The sequence below is a fragment of the Apus apus genome, chromosome 1 (genome assembly GCF_020740795.1).
Source record: "Apus apus isolate bApuApu2 chromosome 1, bApuApu2.pri.cur, whole genome shotgun sequence".
Lineage (NCBI taxonomy): Eukaryota > Metazoa > Chordata > Aves > Apodiformes > Apodidae > Apus > Apus apus.
This window is the reverse complement of record NC_067282.1, coordinates 60,903,900-60,922,069: the sequence shown is the minus strand read 5'-3', so window position 1 is coordinate 60,922,069 and position 18,170 is coordinate 60,903,900. Positions and strand designations below refer to the sequence as shown.

At 41.8% G+C, this 18,170-nt stretch overlaps 1 protein-coding gene across 3 annotated transcripts in view; it reads left to right on the top strand.

The window, feature by feature from the left end:
- Nucleotides 1-1,626: 1,626 nt before the first annotated feature.
- GRTP1 (growth hormone regulated TBC protein 1) overlaps nt 1,627-18,170 on the top strand; it is a 35,304-nt gene continuing 18,760 nt past the window's right edge. Inside the window, exons 1-4 of one of the 3 annotated variants that reach the window (XM_051618754.1) lie at nt 1,627-1,802; nt 3,576-3,727; nt 9,956-10,114; nt 16,239-16,363. In XM_051618754.1, the coding sequence (XP_051474714.1) occupies nt 1,765-1,802; nt 3,576-3,727; nt 9,956-10,114; nt 16,239-16,363 (474 nt within the window). In that variant the 5' untranslated portion in view covers nt 1,627-1,764. Of the gene's footprint in view, nt 1,803-3,575; nt 3,728-4,874; nt 4,895-9,955; nt 10,115-16,238; nt 16,364-18,170 lie in introns of those variants that run through there. The other 2 variants (XM_051618762.1, XM_051618773.1) reach the window with 2 other exon arrangements.

Sequence of the window (18,170 nt, the reverse complement as noted above, 5' to 3'; positions counted from 1 at the left end):
CTTGTATTAGAGCTACAGAAGCTATATAACATTTAAGGCTTGCTGACAGTAAAAATGCACTGTGGTATACACAAGGCTACCCTTGATGCACTGCAGATGTCCTCGTAATTAATCACAGAAACAATCTGCTGTTTGCAGGGAACTTTTGATAGATCCCTTTTACAAGGAACATGCACCGAAGAGCCAGACCTTGTTAGGTGAAGCAAAACCCTGTTACCAAACCAGCCTGCGGCTCCAGGATTTGGGGGAGAAAGGGGCCATCCTGCCTAAGTGAGGCTCCCTTCTCCTCTCTCCCGTGGCTCAGCGTCGCCGGCTCCTGTTCCCAGCTCAGCCAAGGACCTTCTGTGCGACTTCGCCCAAGCGACTGGGCAGAGCTGTCTGCAGAGCGTGCCCTGCCTACGCCCCGCCAAGGCAGCGCTGGCGGGGTGTCAAGGCACAGGCTTGGCACGGACACACGCCCGGCTCTCCCCGAGCTGGCTTGTGAGCAGGTTCCAGTCCTGCCAGTACCCCCGCGTGTTCGTGACCCCGCACAGTAATTCGAGTGGGACCACCCTCCTGCAAAAGGAGCCCTACTCAAGCCGAAGCACGTAATTTTCCCACCGAAAAAAAATGATTTAAAAAAACATCATTATGTTTTGCTGAATAATCACAAACTTTTACAACCCCACGATGGCAATTAAACCAAGTACGAATCTCTGCATTTTTTATTTTTTTTTTCCCCCTGCCGTTGAACTACTTCCACATTTCTGTGTGGGTGATTGCCTTCGATCCAGCAGAGAGGAGGTAGCTCTCTCGAGGAGTGCGCTGGGAGGGAACAACTGTTGATCTCCCTTGTGAAATCCCATCTGTTGTCTTCAGCAACTCCTGCTTGCTGGCAGAACGCGATAATGTTTCTCCGGCAGTAGCTGTAATTTTCCAAGCACTTCGCCGGGTGCAAAGTCAGAACTTGATTAAAAAAGGAGAAGCAGGGAATATATTTTCCCACCCTCCCTCCTGCTAACGCAGTGTGTTACAGATTAAGCTGCTGGCAGCCAGGTGGGGCACAGTCCTTGTGGGTTTCGGGGTTGGTTTGGCACCTCTGAGGACGAAGAACCACGTGCTAGTGCTAGAGGTGGGCTCTGGAAACGGGGAAGCCTTTTCGGGTAGGATTTTGGGAATTATTACTCCATGTTTTTTGGCAACCTGCCATTTACTATTTAAATCATATTTAGAGATCTATTAGAGCCTATGGCGGAAACTACACAGCAGAAGATGAAGTGGGTAGTGTTTCAGCGTCACAAAAGCTTTGACTTCAACGAATTGTTTGGGGAAACGAAACGGAACAGCGCGGGGGTTCGGAGATTAAAAAAAAAAAAAAGCCCAAACCAACCCAGGTGAACTTAAATACCAACACAGCCCCCTCTTCTCCTCGGGTTCGATGGGGCCCAAACCTGAAGCTCCTCTCCCCCCGGTGTCACCGAGACACTTCCCGTGCGCTCCAACACCCGCGCCTTCATCCCGAGGCCACAGAGACGCCACAGACACGCACCCCAGGGGCAGCACCGGGACAGGCAGGCGGGAGGCCGGGCGCGGGGGGCGGCCCTGCCCGGCCCCTGGCGCGGCGGGGCGGGCCCCGGCGGCCGCCCCCGCCCCTCGGAGGGCGGCAGGAGAGCGGAGCCCCGGAGCTGCTCCGTCTGGGGCCGCGGCCGCCGCGCTGCTCGGCCCCAGGAGAGCCGGGCGCCGCGCTCCCCGCCGCGCCGGGGGGAGGCCGGGCGCGGGCGGCCGATGGAGCGGCGAGAGGACGGGCGGGACTGGGCGTACAGGTAGGGCTGCCGGCGGCCGTGCTGCGCGTCCCCGCCCCGTGGGGCTGGCGGCGGGGCTGGCCTGTCCCCCTGCCCGCCTGGCGGGACCTGCCGCAGCCACCTGCCCTCGCCCGCTCCCTCGGAGCAGCGGGTCCGGTTTGAAAGCACCGGTTTTACAACTTTCCTGTGACTCGGCAGCGCCTCGCAGGGAGTTCGGGGGGTTTTGGGTGGTCCCCTAAATTAGCCCTTTCCCCCTGCTGGTGCCTTGTCGAGGAGCTCGAAGGTCTGAGGCGGAGAGGAGCCGTCGAAGGGGGGAGGTGTTGCAGCCGGTTAACTCCGAGGGGAGGGAAGGGTTCCTCCCGGAGCGCGCGGGTTTGTGCGGGGGGCGCGGGAGGAGGCTGCGGGGGGTCGGGGCGGGGAAGCCGCGTCCCCGGGGCGCGGCACCGGCACCGGGAGCCCCCCCCCCCCCCCGGTGCTGGTCACCTCGGCTGCTGGAGAGAGGCTAGGCAAGGTAACTTCCTCAAAACCGGCGTTCCTGGCTCTTCCTTGTCTGTTCCTGCCTCAGGAATGGAGTTGAGCGTGAAACTGGTCTGTCCTTGCTGCCTGGATAGTCGCAGTCATGAGCATGAGGCGTGTGTGTTCCTGGAGGTGTTGGGGTTTTTTGGGCCGTTCTCACATTCTGTGTCCTCCAAGAAACCTGGGGGGGGGGGTTGGTGGTTTTTGCACCTGTAGTGTTTGTGTCACGTTTGAGGAGTTATGTGAACGCGAAGGTGACTCTTCTAACTGCCGATTAGATAATACCCATTTGAGGTCTGACTATTAAAATGTTCCTCTTCTGATTCATGCTTTACTACCTGAGACGATCCCGTGGGCTGGAGTTTACCCAAGGCTGTGGCGGTGCTGCTCTGTGAGCAAACTCATTCTCCATGAGTGAAAAGGGCAGCGTTTTTGGAAGTTAAGCCTCGATGTCTGTCTTGCAAACTTCTGCGTGGACAGACCCCTCTGTCTGTTTGACTTCTACAAAGCTTTTGAATGTTCTGTGCTCAGGTGGTACTCAGCAGGTATAAAGTGTCCAGGGAAGCTGCCATAAATCCAGTTTAGCAAGGTGACTTGATGCATCAAGCTAGCACAGAATCACCCCTGCAGCTCTGAAACTCCATTAGTGCCACACTGCCCAAGATGATAGGATGTAACACTGCAAAATTGTTAAAGATAATAAAATAAGCATTTTTGATACTACATATCAAAAAGTTTGACACAAGGATTTGTGGGTGTTTTGTTGTTGTGGTTTTTTGTTTGTTTGTTTGTTTTCTGAACTGTGTACCTCCATTAAGAGAAACTAAGAAATAAGCCCTTCTAAAAATAATCTTTTTAACTTGTTCTTTTTTTGTTGTCATTTCTCTGTGCGGAAAGTGAGTTCAGAACGTATTTGAGCCGTTGTGCTATACCTTCATAGCTTCAGCTGTTGGTATTGTGGAAAAAAATACGTCCTAGACTTCTCTGTGGTCATAAGTTGGTTCAATTTTGTACACAAAGGATCTTTTGCTCTAAAAAGTCCTTACTTCTAGAAGTAGTAACATCTGTAAAACTGACTGAGCAGTGCTTGTTTAAATTAATTTCTTTAAACAGCTTTGATATGCTAAATGGAGTGTAACAGTTTGTGTAAAGTAGGTTTTTGTTTGAGCTGCTTTTAGAAATAGCAACTGGAAGTTATTTAAAGCATACTTGCATATTTTCTTTTTCAGCTGCAGGTACATAGAAACATTTGTACAAGAATTCTTTTTTATTTTGTAGGGTTGATCCATATGGATTTGAAAGGCCAGACGACTTTGATTATGAGTCCTATGAAGCATTCTTTTCCAGATACCTAGTGGTACTCACTAGAAGAGCAATAAAATGGTCCAAGCTCCTAAAAGGAAATAACACTATACAGAAGAGTTTAAAAGGTGAGCTCTGTGTCTATTTATAGGTAAAAGTGCATTACGTTGGAACCAATATAAATCATATTAAATTGTTTTGCGTTTTTGAATGTTAAATACTCCTTTTATCTTGAAATGAAAAACAATAGTATGAACACTAATACCACATAAGCAAGTATGTTGTTAGGGGGATAATTTATTTGATTTAAAGCTTACAAAGGAGTAATCCCTCTTTGGCATATGCTATAACATCTTATTTCATTTCTAACCCAGAGATTATGGCCACTGGCACTTTCAAAATGCCATTTTATAGCTGTTTATTTTATTGCTTTGTGCTCTCTGTAGAAATCCATGAGATTATGTAGAAGACACTGTCTTGAACCCCAGGGATCAGGTTGTTAGGGCTCTCAGTTGCTGACTCTGAGAGGTTTTTTTAGGTTGCTGAGATTTTCTAGCCCTCCTTTTGTAAAATGATGCTCACCTCACGGCTGAAAATATGTGTACTAAGAACTGATACTGAATGCTTTATGAAGTGAAGACAACAAAATTAATGCAGGAGCTAGTGCAATGTTGGATGAAATGCTGATGGAACTGTTAAAGGCCACTTCAAAAAATAATAAAACCTCCAGTAATGTTTTATCTTGCAAGAGAGACAAGGAGAAAGAAATGGAGTTGGAAGGAGGCCAGGAATCCTGTGACACCAAAGTGTGGGGATCTTTCCTCTCACTCTTTCTCTGGGTTATTTTTTCATGTGAGCATCTAAATTTTCCTCTTTGCTCTAAATGATGCTATTCAGTGTGCTTTCTCATGGGAGCCTGCTGGAGTTGGTCACAGTTCTCCAAGTGTGCTAAAGAAAACATTAGTGAAAGGAAGCAGAAGTTCATCAGGGACTGGCTGTAACATAACTAAATAGTTAGAGCTGTGGTTCAGGTGCAGACTTTGACTACTAATTCTGGTGGTTTTATTTTTCTGGGGTGTGGTGTCTGGGTTTTGTTTTGTTTTTTGTTTTTGTTTTTTTTTTTTGTGGGTTTGTTTTGTGGTTTTTTTATTGGCTCCAAGAACAGGATGATAACTAATGAGACATTTTAAGTATAAAAGTGTATTTGATGTATGGGTGTCCATTTTAAGGCTGAGGAATCCCAGAAAATGTAGGTTTGAGCTATAACTCCTGGGTCATATGCTGCTAACTACAAGGTAGGTGCTTCTACTCTTCTTTTTCTCCCACATGTAAAGAAGCTTTTGTTTAGAGTGTCAAATTTGAATATAGCTATAACTGTGTGATATTTTGAATAAGAGAGGCTTTTGAGAGTCTGCAGGACTTAGTTTTTTAGCTGTTGTGGAAAGATAATCCCAGGTTTTAATTCCTCTCCTTCTCTTCAAGTCTGTGAACTGCAACAGTGGCAGCTTTTAGCAATTTCTGTGAGTCTGTTGCATTTTTCTTCCTTTATGTAGCATCGCAGACACAGAATGCTACTGTGATAGGAACAATGTGAATACTTTTGGTCTTATTTTGGAACCAGAACCTTAACCAAATCCTTCAACTTGCCCACCAGGCTTCCCTACTGATGGTCGTGCTGCCTCACTAATGACAAAATGGCAATAACCATTCATGTGGTGTTAATTGTCTCTAAACAGTTTGTGAAAAATGGGATACCACAAATCCAGTAACCGGACACAAACAATGGCTCTTGGCTGTAGCAAGCCTTAGTGGGCTGGTGCATCATCTTTGGTGTTACTAACTTTTGCTAATGGTACTTGGATTTGTGGATTATGCATGCTCGTGTACATATGTAATGCATAAGTCTAAGGAGAGTGACTGGAATAAATAATGTTGAGGAAACGTAGCCTGAGTGTTAATTCCAGATTGTTACAGTAAGCCTCCCTCATTATTGTTGACTGATACCTCAGAAGAGGAGAGCAGCAGGTTAACCTGTAAAATTATTGATTTTAAAATACTTTATTTCTTAAATCAGTATTAAGATTGAAGTCTGTGACGTAAGTGCCAAGAATTAGGTAAGTGGTTGTTTCGGTGTGTGCTTTATCCTGCAAGATGATCCTGCAGCAATTTCCTTGCAGGCAGAGAGCAAGAAGGTCTGCCTGGTGATTCACCCAGTTTCCCTCTTCCAGCACTTTATCGCTCTGAAGCTTTGCTCAGGAGCTGCTGGTTCTGATTAACTTCCCCATCAACCGTAGCTAGAATTGAAAGATTGTTTGATTTGCCTCTTTCCCCCCAGTGCAATAGCTGCGTATGCGAACCCATATCCTTATTTTGAGTTCTCCTGGAGCTTATTCAAAATGTGTCCTGCTGTGAATAGACGTGAGAGAGGTATTCTACGTGTGGTATCTCAGTAGCTCCACACCCGTTTGTCTTTACACATAGAGAAGCTCATAATTCCTGTCTGGGTGAACAGGAAGAAGTGATGACCTGTGCTAATTTTCCAGTTTGGAAATGTGGTGTGTTCACATGCTACTGTGTTTGCCTCATGTCCAGGGTAGTATGTATGTATATAATTCTGTTCTAATGTAAATAAAATAATTAGACTACAGTGGTAATTAAGCAGTATATCCTGTTGTTCTGGATTACAGCCTTCCAGCAAGGCAGGTCATAGGAATTTTGTCTGACAGTTCCTTTTGCTTGTTCTCCAGTTTCTTCCTTTTTTGATATTTTCTGGTATTTTGTTGCCTTCACTACCCTTGTTACCTTTACTATCTCCCCTGCACATGTCAATTTTCAGTCAGTGTTCAGTCACTTGCTTCTCCTCTTTCTGTTGCTACTGAGATTCTCTTAATTTTTGCTTGTCTCCATTCAGTTTCTATCTTTATGGAACCAAAAGACAGCTCTTTTACAGGCCGGCAACAAGCTGTCTGGCATAATTATCCAAAGTAGCTGAATTCTGATGAAAAGTGTGCTGCATAAAAGAATTTGGCTGTAAGTGGATTAGTCAAAATTGACCAGTAGCAGAGGATGCTTTCTGGTCTCTGGGGCTGATACAAAACAATGAGAGGTGAAAGTAATGGTACTAAACAGTGGAGCACTTCTGTTCCAGACCAAGGGCTGGAGGAAGGAAGGAGCATCTTAGAAAGTCAGTTTTTGTGTTTGACTGCAACTTGAACATTGACAGCACAGATCTGCTTTGTTTCTTCTGTGATGTATTCATAAAAGAAAACTTTCTATTCCTTGTTGTGTACTATTTTCAGCTCTTTTGTAGAATAGTTTCTCTAGGGTCCAAGTTTGTTTCCTCAGCATTCAACAGTAATTTTTGGTAACTGAAAAAAGTAACTGCAAAGTGCAGATGCTTCTCAAAATCACACTCGTCTAATATTTTAGATTAGATAAATTTTCTTTATAAATGGGATTTTCCTGTGTGAACTTAGTCTATAGAGTAGAGTCAGACATCATTAATCTTTATCTACAACTTTATATAGAAGCAAATTCTCTTATTCTACCAGTAAACAAGGACAGGCAGGTTCAAAGTGGTATACTTATCTTTAAATCTTGCTACTATAAGAAGTGCACAGTGTTGGAAAGTGTGATTTTTCTACACATTTTTCTCTTGAAGTTTCTTTGGGTATTTATCAGCACTTTTAGACTACTTCCCTATAATGTAGCTGTTTTTTCTTTTAATAAGAAAAACATATATTAATATGTGTGACTCTAAACCTGCAGAAAATGGCACCGAGTGTCAGAGGTAATAAAATTAAGACTGCTTTTTGTTTGCTTAGAAATTGATGTTTCATATTCTGGTTATCTGTCAAAAAATTCAGATGCAGATATTTCTCTACTCTACATGTTTTAAAGCTTGGATATGTTGTGTGCACTGTGTTTGTCCTGGGAGTGATTCTATGTGAAGATGATACTCAGGGCTTGATGGTATTCAGCAGTGCTGCTTTTGAGATCAAGCCCTTGATTTACAGTTGGAGCTGGATGTGTAATTGGAGACACATGCACAATCCGGCTTCATCTGTAAGAGCTTCTTAAATGTTACAGTGGGAGGATGTTCTGTGCTGTGGGCTTTTTGGTTCCTGAGGATAACATGGAAGAGGTTGAAAGGCCAATGGAAAACAATAAATACGTATTTGTCTAAAACAATGTAGGTTTATGTAGAGGATATGACATACAAAAATAATATATGTGCATATAAAACATATTTCATTGCAACTGTCCTTATTTTCAAAACTACTTCACTGGTTCTGTATGCCAGCTTACAGATCCTGGTGAGTATGATAATGGGGTGAGGAAGAAAAGCCTCATGTAAAGGGCTTTTTCCACTCCTCAGGGAGTGGGGGAGCTGGGGTGGGTAGTAGGTAGGGGCGACACAAGCCTCTGGCTGTCTATTACCAGGAGAACAATGACAATCAGGAATAATGAGTGTATGCTGTGCTGCAGGGCTGCTTTCCCCTTGTGCCAATGTCAAAGGCTTGTTCTGCTTCTCTTGAATTAAATGTGCATTTTTGGATGTGGATGTTGGCTATGCTTTCAGAATTGAGAGTTGTTCCAGAAAAAAAACCCCAACAACATTTGGAATTATACGTTAGAATATGATTAGCCAGTAATTTAGCCAGTAATTTTGCTTCTAGAGACATTTGCAGAATCATTTGAATGTCTCTTCTTGTTGACCTAAATGGAGCTGGTTCCTCATACTGATTCCTGCGTTCGCTCTATCTGTAGGATTTTTTTTAGCATTAGAGTTGTTGCAAAATTTTGTAAGAAGATGAAGTGGGTATTAATAAAAACCATGGAAACAAGTAAATTATTTCCAGTCCATCTAAAACAAGGTTGTAGTTAAAGTTACTTTAGAACAAGAGCAGTAGAGACTGTAACCCATAGTTTATATCCTCGTGAAAAAGCTAAACAAAAACGGTACCCTGAAGACCAGGTCTGTATTGCAAATGTTAAGGGTAGGAGTGTTTCTATGAGAGAAAGTAGCAGATGCTAGGTGGGTGAAATGCCCGTTAGAGATGTACAGATTTCTCTGTTAACACTGGGAGAGCAACCTTGTCTCCTAAAGGATAGGTAGGTGTAATGTATTTAGAAGGTGGCTGGCTGAGTTGTAAAACTGTGTTTGACTCAGCTGGTTTTTAAGGCCTTTAATTCAGGCAGCGTTTATCTTGACTTACAGAGGTTTGTGACTGGATAAAACCAGATTAGGTAGTGGTATTTTGTATGTGCATCTCTATGTTTGTGGGTAGAATAAAAATCCCCACTCTCATTTGAGTCCCATAGAATTTAGGGATGCAAAGTTGGTGCTCTAATTGATACAATCTCACTAATTTAGCAAGAGATATCTTGTTCCTTTCTTAGTTTCTTCTCCCTGAGAAATGCAGGAGGATCTCAAACATTCGGATGTGGTTTTGGGTCAGAAGGGGTAATACTGATTTAGGATTAGGTACCAATGAGCAGCACTGGTGCCTTATTAATATTTTTCATACCATTCCCAGGAGGAAGCTGCTTTGGCTGCCATTATCCTGATGCTTCTTCCTGCACTCTTGCATCCTACTTATTTACCCTGAATCATCTGCTTAAAAAAATCCACAACCCTAAGCACACCCTGATGATGAATATGATGCAGGAGATAAGAGCTACTTCAGATTTGATGAGACTTCCTCAATTATTCTAGGAAAAATCATCTGCTTTTCACTCACATCTCCAGTTCTTTCAGAGGCTGATTTAGACAGTAGCCATCTAATTCATATATCCTAGTTTCTGCTATAATTTCAGTAGTTAGGTGCTCAGCTGAAACCCTAGGGTTATGTTAATACAGCCATTTATGCTAGAGCATAACCAAGCAAATAGAAAGGGCTGTCATGTCAGAGGCCATTAGTGATGTAGGGAAAGAAAAAGTCGGGGCTTGTCTGAATGAAAAAGGACAGAGATCGCATGAAATTTTGCTTGTTTGTGTATCTGTCCAGAAGGGCAAGAAGAAGAGGAAAGGATTCAAAATCCTAGGAGGGAGGAAAGCCTGGTTCTGGAGATCCCATATGGGGAGTCTCAATGGCAGGATCTTTGGAGTGAATCTAAAATATACTATGTAGCTGAGAAGGAAAAGCTTATCCTAAAGCATAGGAGTGAAAGCATAATAATCTCTGGTCAAGAGTTTTTCTATGACTTCTCAACTTTCTGTTGCTCATTTCTGAAAGAAAAATTCAGCTGGATTTTTTTTATTTATTAAAAAAAACCCAAAACCCAACAAAAAGAGGAGAAAATGTAACAAAACCAAACCAAAGAAACAACACACCAAACTTCTTGTTTTGCAGTGAAGAGATACATAAGGAAAGGCATCCCCAATGAACACCGTGCACTCATCTGGATGATTGTGAGTGGGGCCCAAACCAACATGGAGCAAAACCCTGGATATTACCACAGACTACTTGAAGGAGAGAAGAATGACAAGCTGGTTGAAGCAATCAAAACAGGTTATTGTCTTGATAACACTGTTTATCTGTGTTTATCCATCCTGTGTCCTTAAATGTTAGAGATCAAGTTATGTAATGGAAAACTGACATTTCTGTAGTAGTGGTTTAAGTGCTGAATTAACATGTTAATTAGATTAGCCATAAGGTCTTTAACAGCACACATCTTTCGAGGTTCATCTTGTGGTCAAAAGCTTTAGGGAAGGAACAGAACAAACCTGAAAACATGTTGTCTCCAAAGTGACTGAAGAGTTGTAACTTTGTACTGTGAGATCTGCCTTTGGGTCTGTTTCTCCTTACTTCTGTCCCAATAGGACACTGGAAGAGCAGCAGAGATGGCTGAAGATAAGGTACAGTGTCTGTATGAGGCAGATGAAGTATGCTAGGATTTCAGCTCGAGGAAAAAAGACAGCTGAGAAAAAGCTGCTGATAGAGCGATATGAATAATAAATGGTGTAGAGAGAGAGGGTGAATGGGGAGCAATTGTTATTTGCTGCTTGTAATGTAAGAACCAAGGACACTGAATGAAATTTGCCGTGCTGCAGGTTTAGGAGGGTGTATCGCTGAATTGTGTCACTTGTTACTGGAGGGCGCTCCTGAGGCCAGAAGTATGAACTGGTTTTAAAAGGAACGTGACTGAGAGGGCAGGAGAAATCCACGTGAGTCATGAAATCCTAAACGGTAGATCTAAATCCCTGAAAGAAGGGAAGTGTAGGAGGAGAAGTATCCCTCCTCTACTAATCCAGTTTCAAATGCACTGTCTGTGAGCGTTGATCAGTGGCTGATATAGATGACAGGGACAGCCAGACTTGGACTGGCCCGCTGAGTTAGAAAGAGGCAGCTGTGGAAGACAAGCAAGTAGAATGTTGATGTAACTGGTATTTGTCCTGAAATTTTTCACCCTGCTGCAGCAGAGCTTTTGTAGAGAAGCTGATATTGTCTGAGTTGTCCAATTAACGAGTCAGTAGGTTGGGCTGTGTTCTGGACAAGCACAATGCTAAGGTTGTTCCATTAGAATGGCAGGTGCAGTTGTCCTATTTTTCATCTTGAAAAAGCTAGGTAGTTAAAGTTGGGGGTTATGGATTTTTATTCAAGTTGGAGAACCATCTGAATGCATTTTGTTTATGCCGAGTTTCTCCTCCACCTCTCCCCACAACAGCAGCAGCACTGTGGGCTTTTGGGACTACACGCCTTAGTAAGGCATTTTGAATCATAAATTTTCATGTTCCTACAAATATGAAGACTAGCCAGAAATCTTCAGGTTCATATCCTGTTCAGAACTAGAAATAGTTCTAGCTATGAATACAGAAGGAGCTACTAAGATGTCTTTCCAAAGCCAGCCTTGCTTAGAGCCTTGGAAAAGGACCAAATTGTATTCCCTTGGGATAGAAGTAGTACAAGAGGGAGTTGCAAGCAATTGCTTTTCCAGGAAATGGTCTAGTCTTTAAAGAAAAATCTGATTAATAGTAGCAATATAATTATTTCAGCTAAGTAAATCTAAACTGTCCCTTCAACACTTTTGCCCTTTAACTGATGGGCTTTATTGCTGATTTTGTTTTATATGATATTGCTGATTTTGTTTCATATGATATTTGCTGTTTGAACATCCTTTTTTAATGAGATACGTAGGGGAGAGTAGGCTAAATATAAAAGAGCTTTATTAAAGAATGCAGGTCTCTACATTTTGATGGAAGTTTTCATGGCTTGGTTTACATGTGCATTTAGAAGGGCATGCATTCCTACTGAGCTTTGTTGTTCATGCCCTATTATAGTAAAGTTTAGTAGTACAAATGATACTGGCAGGATAAAATGTGGCTGTCCTACTACTGCAAAGGCTACGTGCCTAAGTTGACACAGCTTCCTTGCAGTAAGCCCCCTTAGGCCAGGACATTGAATTCTAGTGTAAGTATGTCTGTGTCAGCAAGTCCCCTTGCATGCATATATAGCTAACATCCAGGTTTCCTCTCTTGCCTTTCATAAGGAAGAGTTGTAGTTCCTGTGAAACCCAGGCTCTGATGTTTATCAATCATTCCACAGAGCCTGCCTTGCACTGCACGGCTGCTGGCATAAGGATCTGGCTGCACTGATTGGATAGTTGTTGCAGGATCTTAGTTTAGTTTATGATGAGTTCAGAGAAGCAATTCAAACAATAGCCATTGCTACTTTGCTACAGACAGTGAACATTTTGCTATCAAAGCACTAATAAGCTTCTCTGAATGGGGTTAAACAATTAGTGAAGATTGGGAATTTTCATGTGAGTTTAAGGCAAGGGCAAGGGGAACAGCAGTGTCAGCTATTCTGGCTCTCTGTAAGAGAAGCCATATCAGGTCATACCCAAATGGCTACTTCATCAAGTCTTCTATCTACTAGAACAGCTAAAGGAAGAACTGGAGGTGTAAGTGTGTAGTGATACTTCCTTAGAATGTTTTTCCTAGTCTCCAGTTATCTGTGGTTTGGGGAGTTCCTGAGGCATATGCTGCATATTTGTAGTTAGCGGATGGGGAAAAAAAAATAACCTCTGGTTGCTCTTTTTTCATATCATTTATCTTGCTCATGATTTTGGAGAGGTATGCTGTCTTGCTCATAAGCATCTCCCTCCAAACAAAGGAGCCCTAATCCACCTTGCTTGATACTATGCATGGTAGCCACTTCATATCTGTGACCTTCCTTTTCGTCGTTCTCTTTTGCAATTTCTCCAATTCTGATATCACCTTTTGGAGATGGAGGGGAATAGAATTTATGCAGGTGCTTTTCAGATTTAAGCAGTGGCATTATTCTTCTGTAGGAAATCCTAACCCTGTTTACTTTCTTGTTTTCTGCAAGTTATTGAATTGTTACTGGTGTGGGGGGATGCCAGCCTCAGTTTCTCTAATTTTAGTTGACCTTAACTTAAAAGAACAAACCAAAAAACCCCAAACTTCTGAAACCATTTCTAGTTCCAGGTATTGCTGGGAGAACCTCCAAGATCAGTCCTAAATATCCAGTTACAACAATTTAAAAATACCCTTCCAAGTATATTATTTTTACAAGTTGTAATTGATGACCTAACCTCATTATTCTGGAGGTTTGCAGTGGATTTTTTTGAATGTTTGTAGTTGGCAGTTGAGGTGAGTTTTTGTTCTGCTCTTCACTAAAAAAAAAAAAAAAAAAAAAAAAGAAAAAAATTACCTGCCTGGAAGGTTTTTGGAGCAGGTGCAAGTTACAGATACATCAGTAGCAAAAAAGTGACCGTAACTGGAGTAGAGGATGGTAGTTACAAAAAATACTTGTGTAATTTACTGGGCACTTTCTGGGGGTGGGAAGCACCTGGATACAAAGTTAAGAACAGAAAGGCTGGGACAGCAAGATGAATATTATTGACTTGCAGGTGCCAGACTTTTGAAGTATCCTGAATATGAAGAGCACAAGACTGGTACAAAAGCATGTTTTCTGGACTGCACATTTAAATCTCTTTGCTCCAGAAATAACATTAACAATTGTGATTCCAGGTGCCAAAGTAGAAGTCTGTTTTATAAGCTGAGGATAATGTGGCTCTCTGCCTAGGTTTGTATTACTGAATGAGAGGTAGAAATACTGCAGAAACAGCCCATGGTCTTTCTGAGGTTGCTGAGAGATCAGAAAAAGGAAAGCTTATGGTTTTCTTTCACAGCAGCATAACACCACCACCTTGCAACACTGAAAGATCACCTAAAGATGCTATTGGGATTTAATCTGAATTTACTACAAAGGAGTAGCTACTCTTTTCTTTGTGGTCTTCCCTGTCCCATGCTCTTATACCTAGTTTGGATATAGCCAGCAGACCTGCACACAACCACAGGATGGTTATTGTTTTGGGGTTTATCTAGCAATAGAAAGTGCTAATGTTAATTTCCCTGCTTGAAAGCAATTCTGATGTTTTTTCTCTAATTAGACTAGATTGAGGCTGTTTTCCTTTGGATGCTAATGTCTATCAAGAATGAAGTAGGATAACGGATAGCAGGTCATAGGGTGGGCTCTGAGGAGGAGGAGAAGGAGGTGTTTGGACATTTTTGGGGCGGGGATGGTGGTAAGTGTTAAAGTCAAATTAACAGCTCTCACCTGCTCCTGCAGTTTGCCTGAAGTCATCTCTGGCAGACATCTCCTAGTATGGTAAAACAAACTAGTTTGTCTGTGCTTGAGGAGCAGATTAACTTCCCTCACCTAGCAGTCAGAGGAACCTCAGAGCTGGAGGGAGAACAGGCAAATTGGGAGGGAGGATGGAGAGGAAGCAGGACACCCTGTTCTCAGTTTTCTCAAGAAAATAATCTGGTATAAAAAGTCCTGTGAGACCATGCCCCATATCTTTTATTAAGGATAAAGATTTACTAGCTCTTGTATCTTGTTTTTGTTCCACACCCTTTCCCCACCCCAAATTGACACAGTGTTACTAAAGGTAAAGAGAAGTTAAAAATGCTTTGTTAACTTAGGAGAGGCTTATCCCAATCCTTGTGGCAAAAAGCAAATTGGAGCTAATTCTCTTAACCACAGGCCTTCCTCAGATTGTGTAACTGAAGACGAGCTCAGTTTGATTAGTCTCTGCTCTGTATGTGGTGGACTTTTCATACTCCCCTCTCACTGTTGCTCTGCATAGCTGAAGGGAAGAGCCGTAACTGAAATGCTGGCATTAATATTTTCTCTAACATTCGACATATACTTCAATAAAAACAAGTTCTAGTTATGCAAATACAATGCTGCTCCTCCTACAAAGAAGAAACAAAACAAATGTATTTATCCTATGGCTGTCTGGCTGTTGCTCAAGTCCTTTACAAAATTGTTTTTTTCCTTATGGTTTTCTTCTCAGTCACATGAGAGCTGAAGTGAAATCTTTTTCTTCCCCCCATTTTCTGTAAATTATTTGTTCACCTTCTAAAGGAAGGAACAGTGATTAGTGCAATAACTTTTTAATGCTTGCAGCTTCCATGAAACTAATCCTGATTTGGGGACGCTTTCTTCCTTTGGTTGCTTACAGTTCAGCTTTGTGTCAGAGCTGCGGCAGACGTCCTCCTTTATGCAGCAGAAGCTGATCTGTGTCCTTAACTCTTAGGACATAATTATCTGTATGGTAGTGCTGTTACTGCATTATTTTTCTTTTACAATTTAGCCCAATGTTTTTGTTGTTAAATATAACCAAAACAACTGTTCGTATTTTTTAAATAGAAGTCTTGGGTTTTGAAAATCTTCAAAAAGGAGTATTCTCCCCAACTTAAACTTCTGAAAATCAGATGCACAAGTCTGGACTAGTGACCTTGGACTTGCTCCCCATGGAGTGAAGCAGGCCAAAAATTAACTCTGCTTGTTTCTTTCCAATAACTAAAGAGAGTTTCGGGTTACTAGCTCAAACTTGCGTGTCTAAGTTTTAGACCTTTGTAAGGAGAGATGAGTTCTGCTATTCATTGGTTTGAAAGAAAAGTTTCTGAAGTGAAATTGATATTTTGAATTGTCAGTAATTGCGTAGTCCCTAGATTGAGCTTGGAACAAATAGGATGTGCTCTGCTGCTTGGATACTGAAAACCCACTCTCATTCTTCCTGATCTTGCACCAGTAAAGCAACAACTTTTCTCATGGTCACATCATGGAGAAACTTTAAAAATACCATGATTTTATGTGCAAGTTACCAGCTGCAGGAACAGGACTTTCTGTTTTAGGTGGCTGGGACTGTTTGGTAGAAGTTCACCAATAAGTTAATTGGATGCTCATCTGATTTGTTATGAGAATAATCTTTCCTAGAGGCACAGCTCATTTTATTCCACTTGGCTAAATAAATCTGGTATGTGTTATTTCTGTCAGTCTAAATGTCTGGTTTGCTTTCATTTAAGGCTTTGTAGTCAGATGTTGAGAGTGTCCAATCTGCAGGATAATTTCTTTAGTCCTACTTGAACTTGATTTCTGTCTGCTTATATGATTAATCTTTCTAGGAATAGATTATCCTTGAATGCAGATGGCCTTTCAGCCAAAACAGAGGTGAAGCTGTTTCCTAAAATTCATTCACCAGGAAGACAGTTTACTGAACCATATTGAAGTTTCACTTGTATTTCGGAAAAGCTCTAAGTTTATTTGGAAAGTGTAGGAGAGAACAGCTCTTATTTTGGTCTTTTTCCCTTTTTTCTAGACATGAACAGAACATTTCCAGATAATGTAAAATTCCGCAAAACTGCTGATCCCTGTTTGCAGCACACGCTCTACAATGTATTGGTAGCCTATGGGCATCATAATAAAGCAGTAGGATATTGTCAGGTATGTAATGACTGTTTCTCAAAGAGTCCTGCATTTCACCAATGGTAATTGTTCTTGTCCATTTGAATGCGCATTTTTAGAAGCAGATTCACGATCTATTTCTGGTTTTAAAATAGGCCTTAGGGGCAGGGCAGGGGGAGGAAGGCAGGGGTGGAAAGTAATTGCTTCTGACAAGTTCAAATGTCCTTGTGAGTTTATCACTGGCCTTCTTTGTAGGTTACTTACTAAAATCACACAACTGTTTTGATTGGAAAAGACCTTTCAGATCATTGAGTCCAACTGTTAACCCGGCACTACGAAGGCCACCACTGACCCATGTCCCTCAGTACCACATCTACACAGCTTTTACATCTCTCCAGGGATTATGTTTGGTTCCATTTGTTAGCTGCAAAATAAATGTTTTCTCACACATGTTTGTATCAAGATCAGTTGTTTTGGAGAGGAAGAAAAAGCGAGTTTGCCTTTCCCTCTTCCTCCCTCCTGCCATCTTTCCCAAAATAGCCCTTTGTGTGTACCAGACATAATGAGTTCCGTATTTCCTTTGGTTTTGCTATCACATTTGTCAAAATGCAGGAAGACTAGGGTTCATGTGGCATCACATAGTTGGTTGGGTAGTATCTTTTATTTGGTGACATCTCCCAGTATGGACGGGTAAGTAGGAAGAAAATTGGTTTGAAAGTCAACCTGATACTGCTTATGTGGTGGCTCAAAAAAGCTCCTGTTGTCGCTTTCAAGCACTGTGAAGTTTCCCGTGGGATGCAAAGAAGATAAAAGTTGATTCATGACAGTCAAGAAAAAAGCTGCCATTTTAATGATCATAAAGAAGCAGGAGCTTTCATGAGCAAGATGTGTTTTCAGCTCTGATATTAAGTCCTGCCCTGTCTGCTCCACAAGGATATTTGAGTAAGCTATACCTTATGTTAGTTGAGAAAGTTAGTACAGTAAATACAACTGTTCTAAAGTTAAAATAATATTAATTACATTAATTGAAATCTGGACAGGAGAAGTCTTAGAGACTTAAACTTAGACTGAAGTCACAAAAAAATTATTTTTGTGTATCCCAAACAGTTTTAGCACAGAAATTATCTGAAGAATGTGAATAAAATAGGATTTTCTTTTCAGCTTTGTGTTTATAAAAAAATATTTTTAATATTTTGATAATAACGGAAGGGATAGAATTATGAACACCCTCTTTTGCAAGTGTCAGACTCCTATATAAACATATTGATACCCACAAACAAACACAATTTCTAGACCGTGATAGCTGCTACCCAAAACAAATATCCAATTGTTACTAAAATGTTTTGGTACATTAACTGTTTAATCAGTGGGCTAAACTGTGCCTTTTAACTTGGCATTATGAACACTGAAGATGAAAGAAGACTTAAACAGCCTTATGTGGTTTCTTTTCAACTCTGGTCTCCTCGCAGGATGAATGTTATCTTTTCTGGCTAATTATACCATAAACCAAAGGTCAACATCTGCTTTCCAAGGCATATTGTAAATGAAGCACATTTTCAGGAAATCACCTTTCTGCTGGAGAAGAACGGAGCTGATAAAGATTAATATAGTGATAACACACCGCATGACAGGAGAGACCCTATAAACAGTAGAAAATTCAGAGTGAAAAATGGAAAAAAAATGCAAATGTTTTGCAGAGCTTTTACTGACTGAAGGCTCTTGAGAGGATGTTTTCATCATGGTAGCGTTTGTGGTGCTTACTGGCATTGTCTCCCATCTGGGAGTGTATTAGGCCCTGCATTGTTAGGCTATGCCAGTGGTAGTGTTGCCTACCTTAGTATAACCA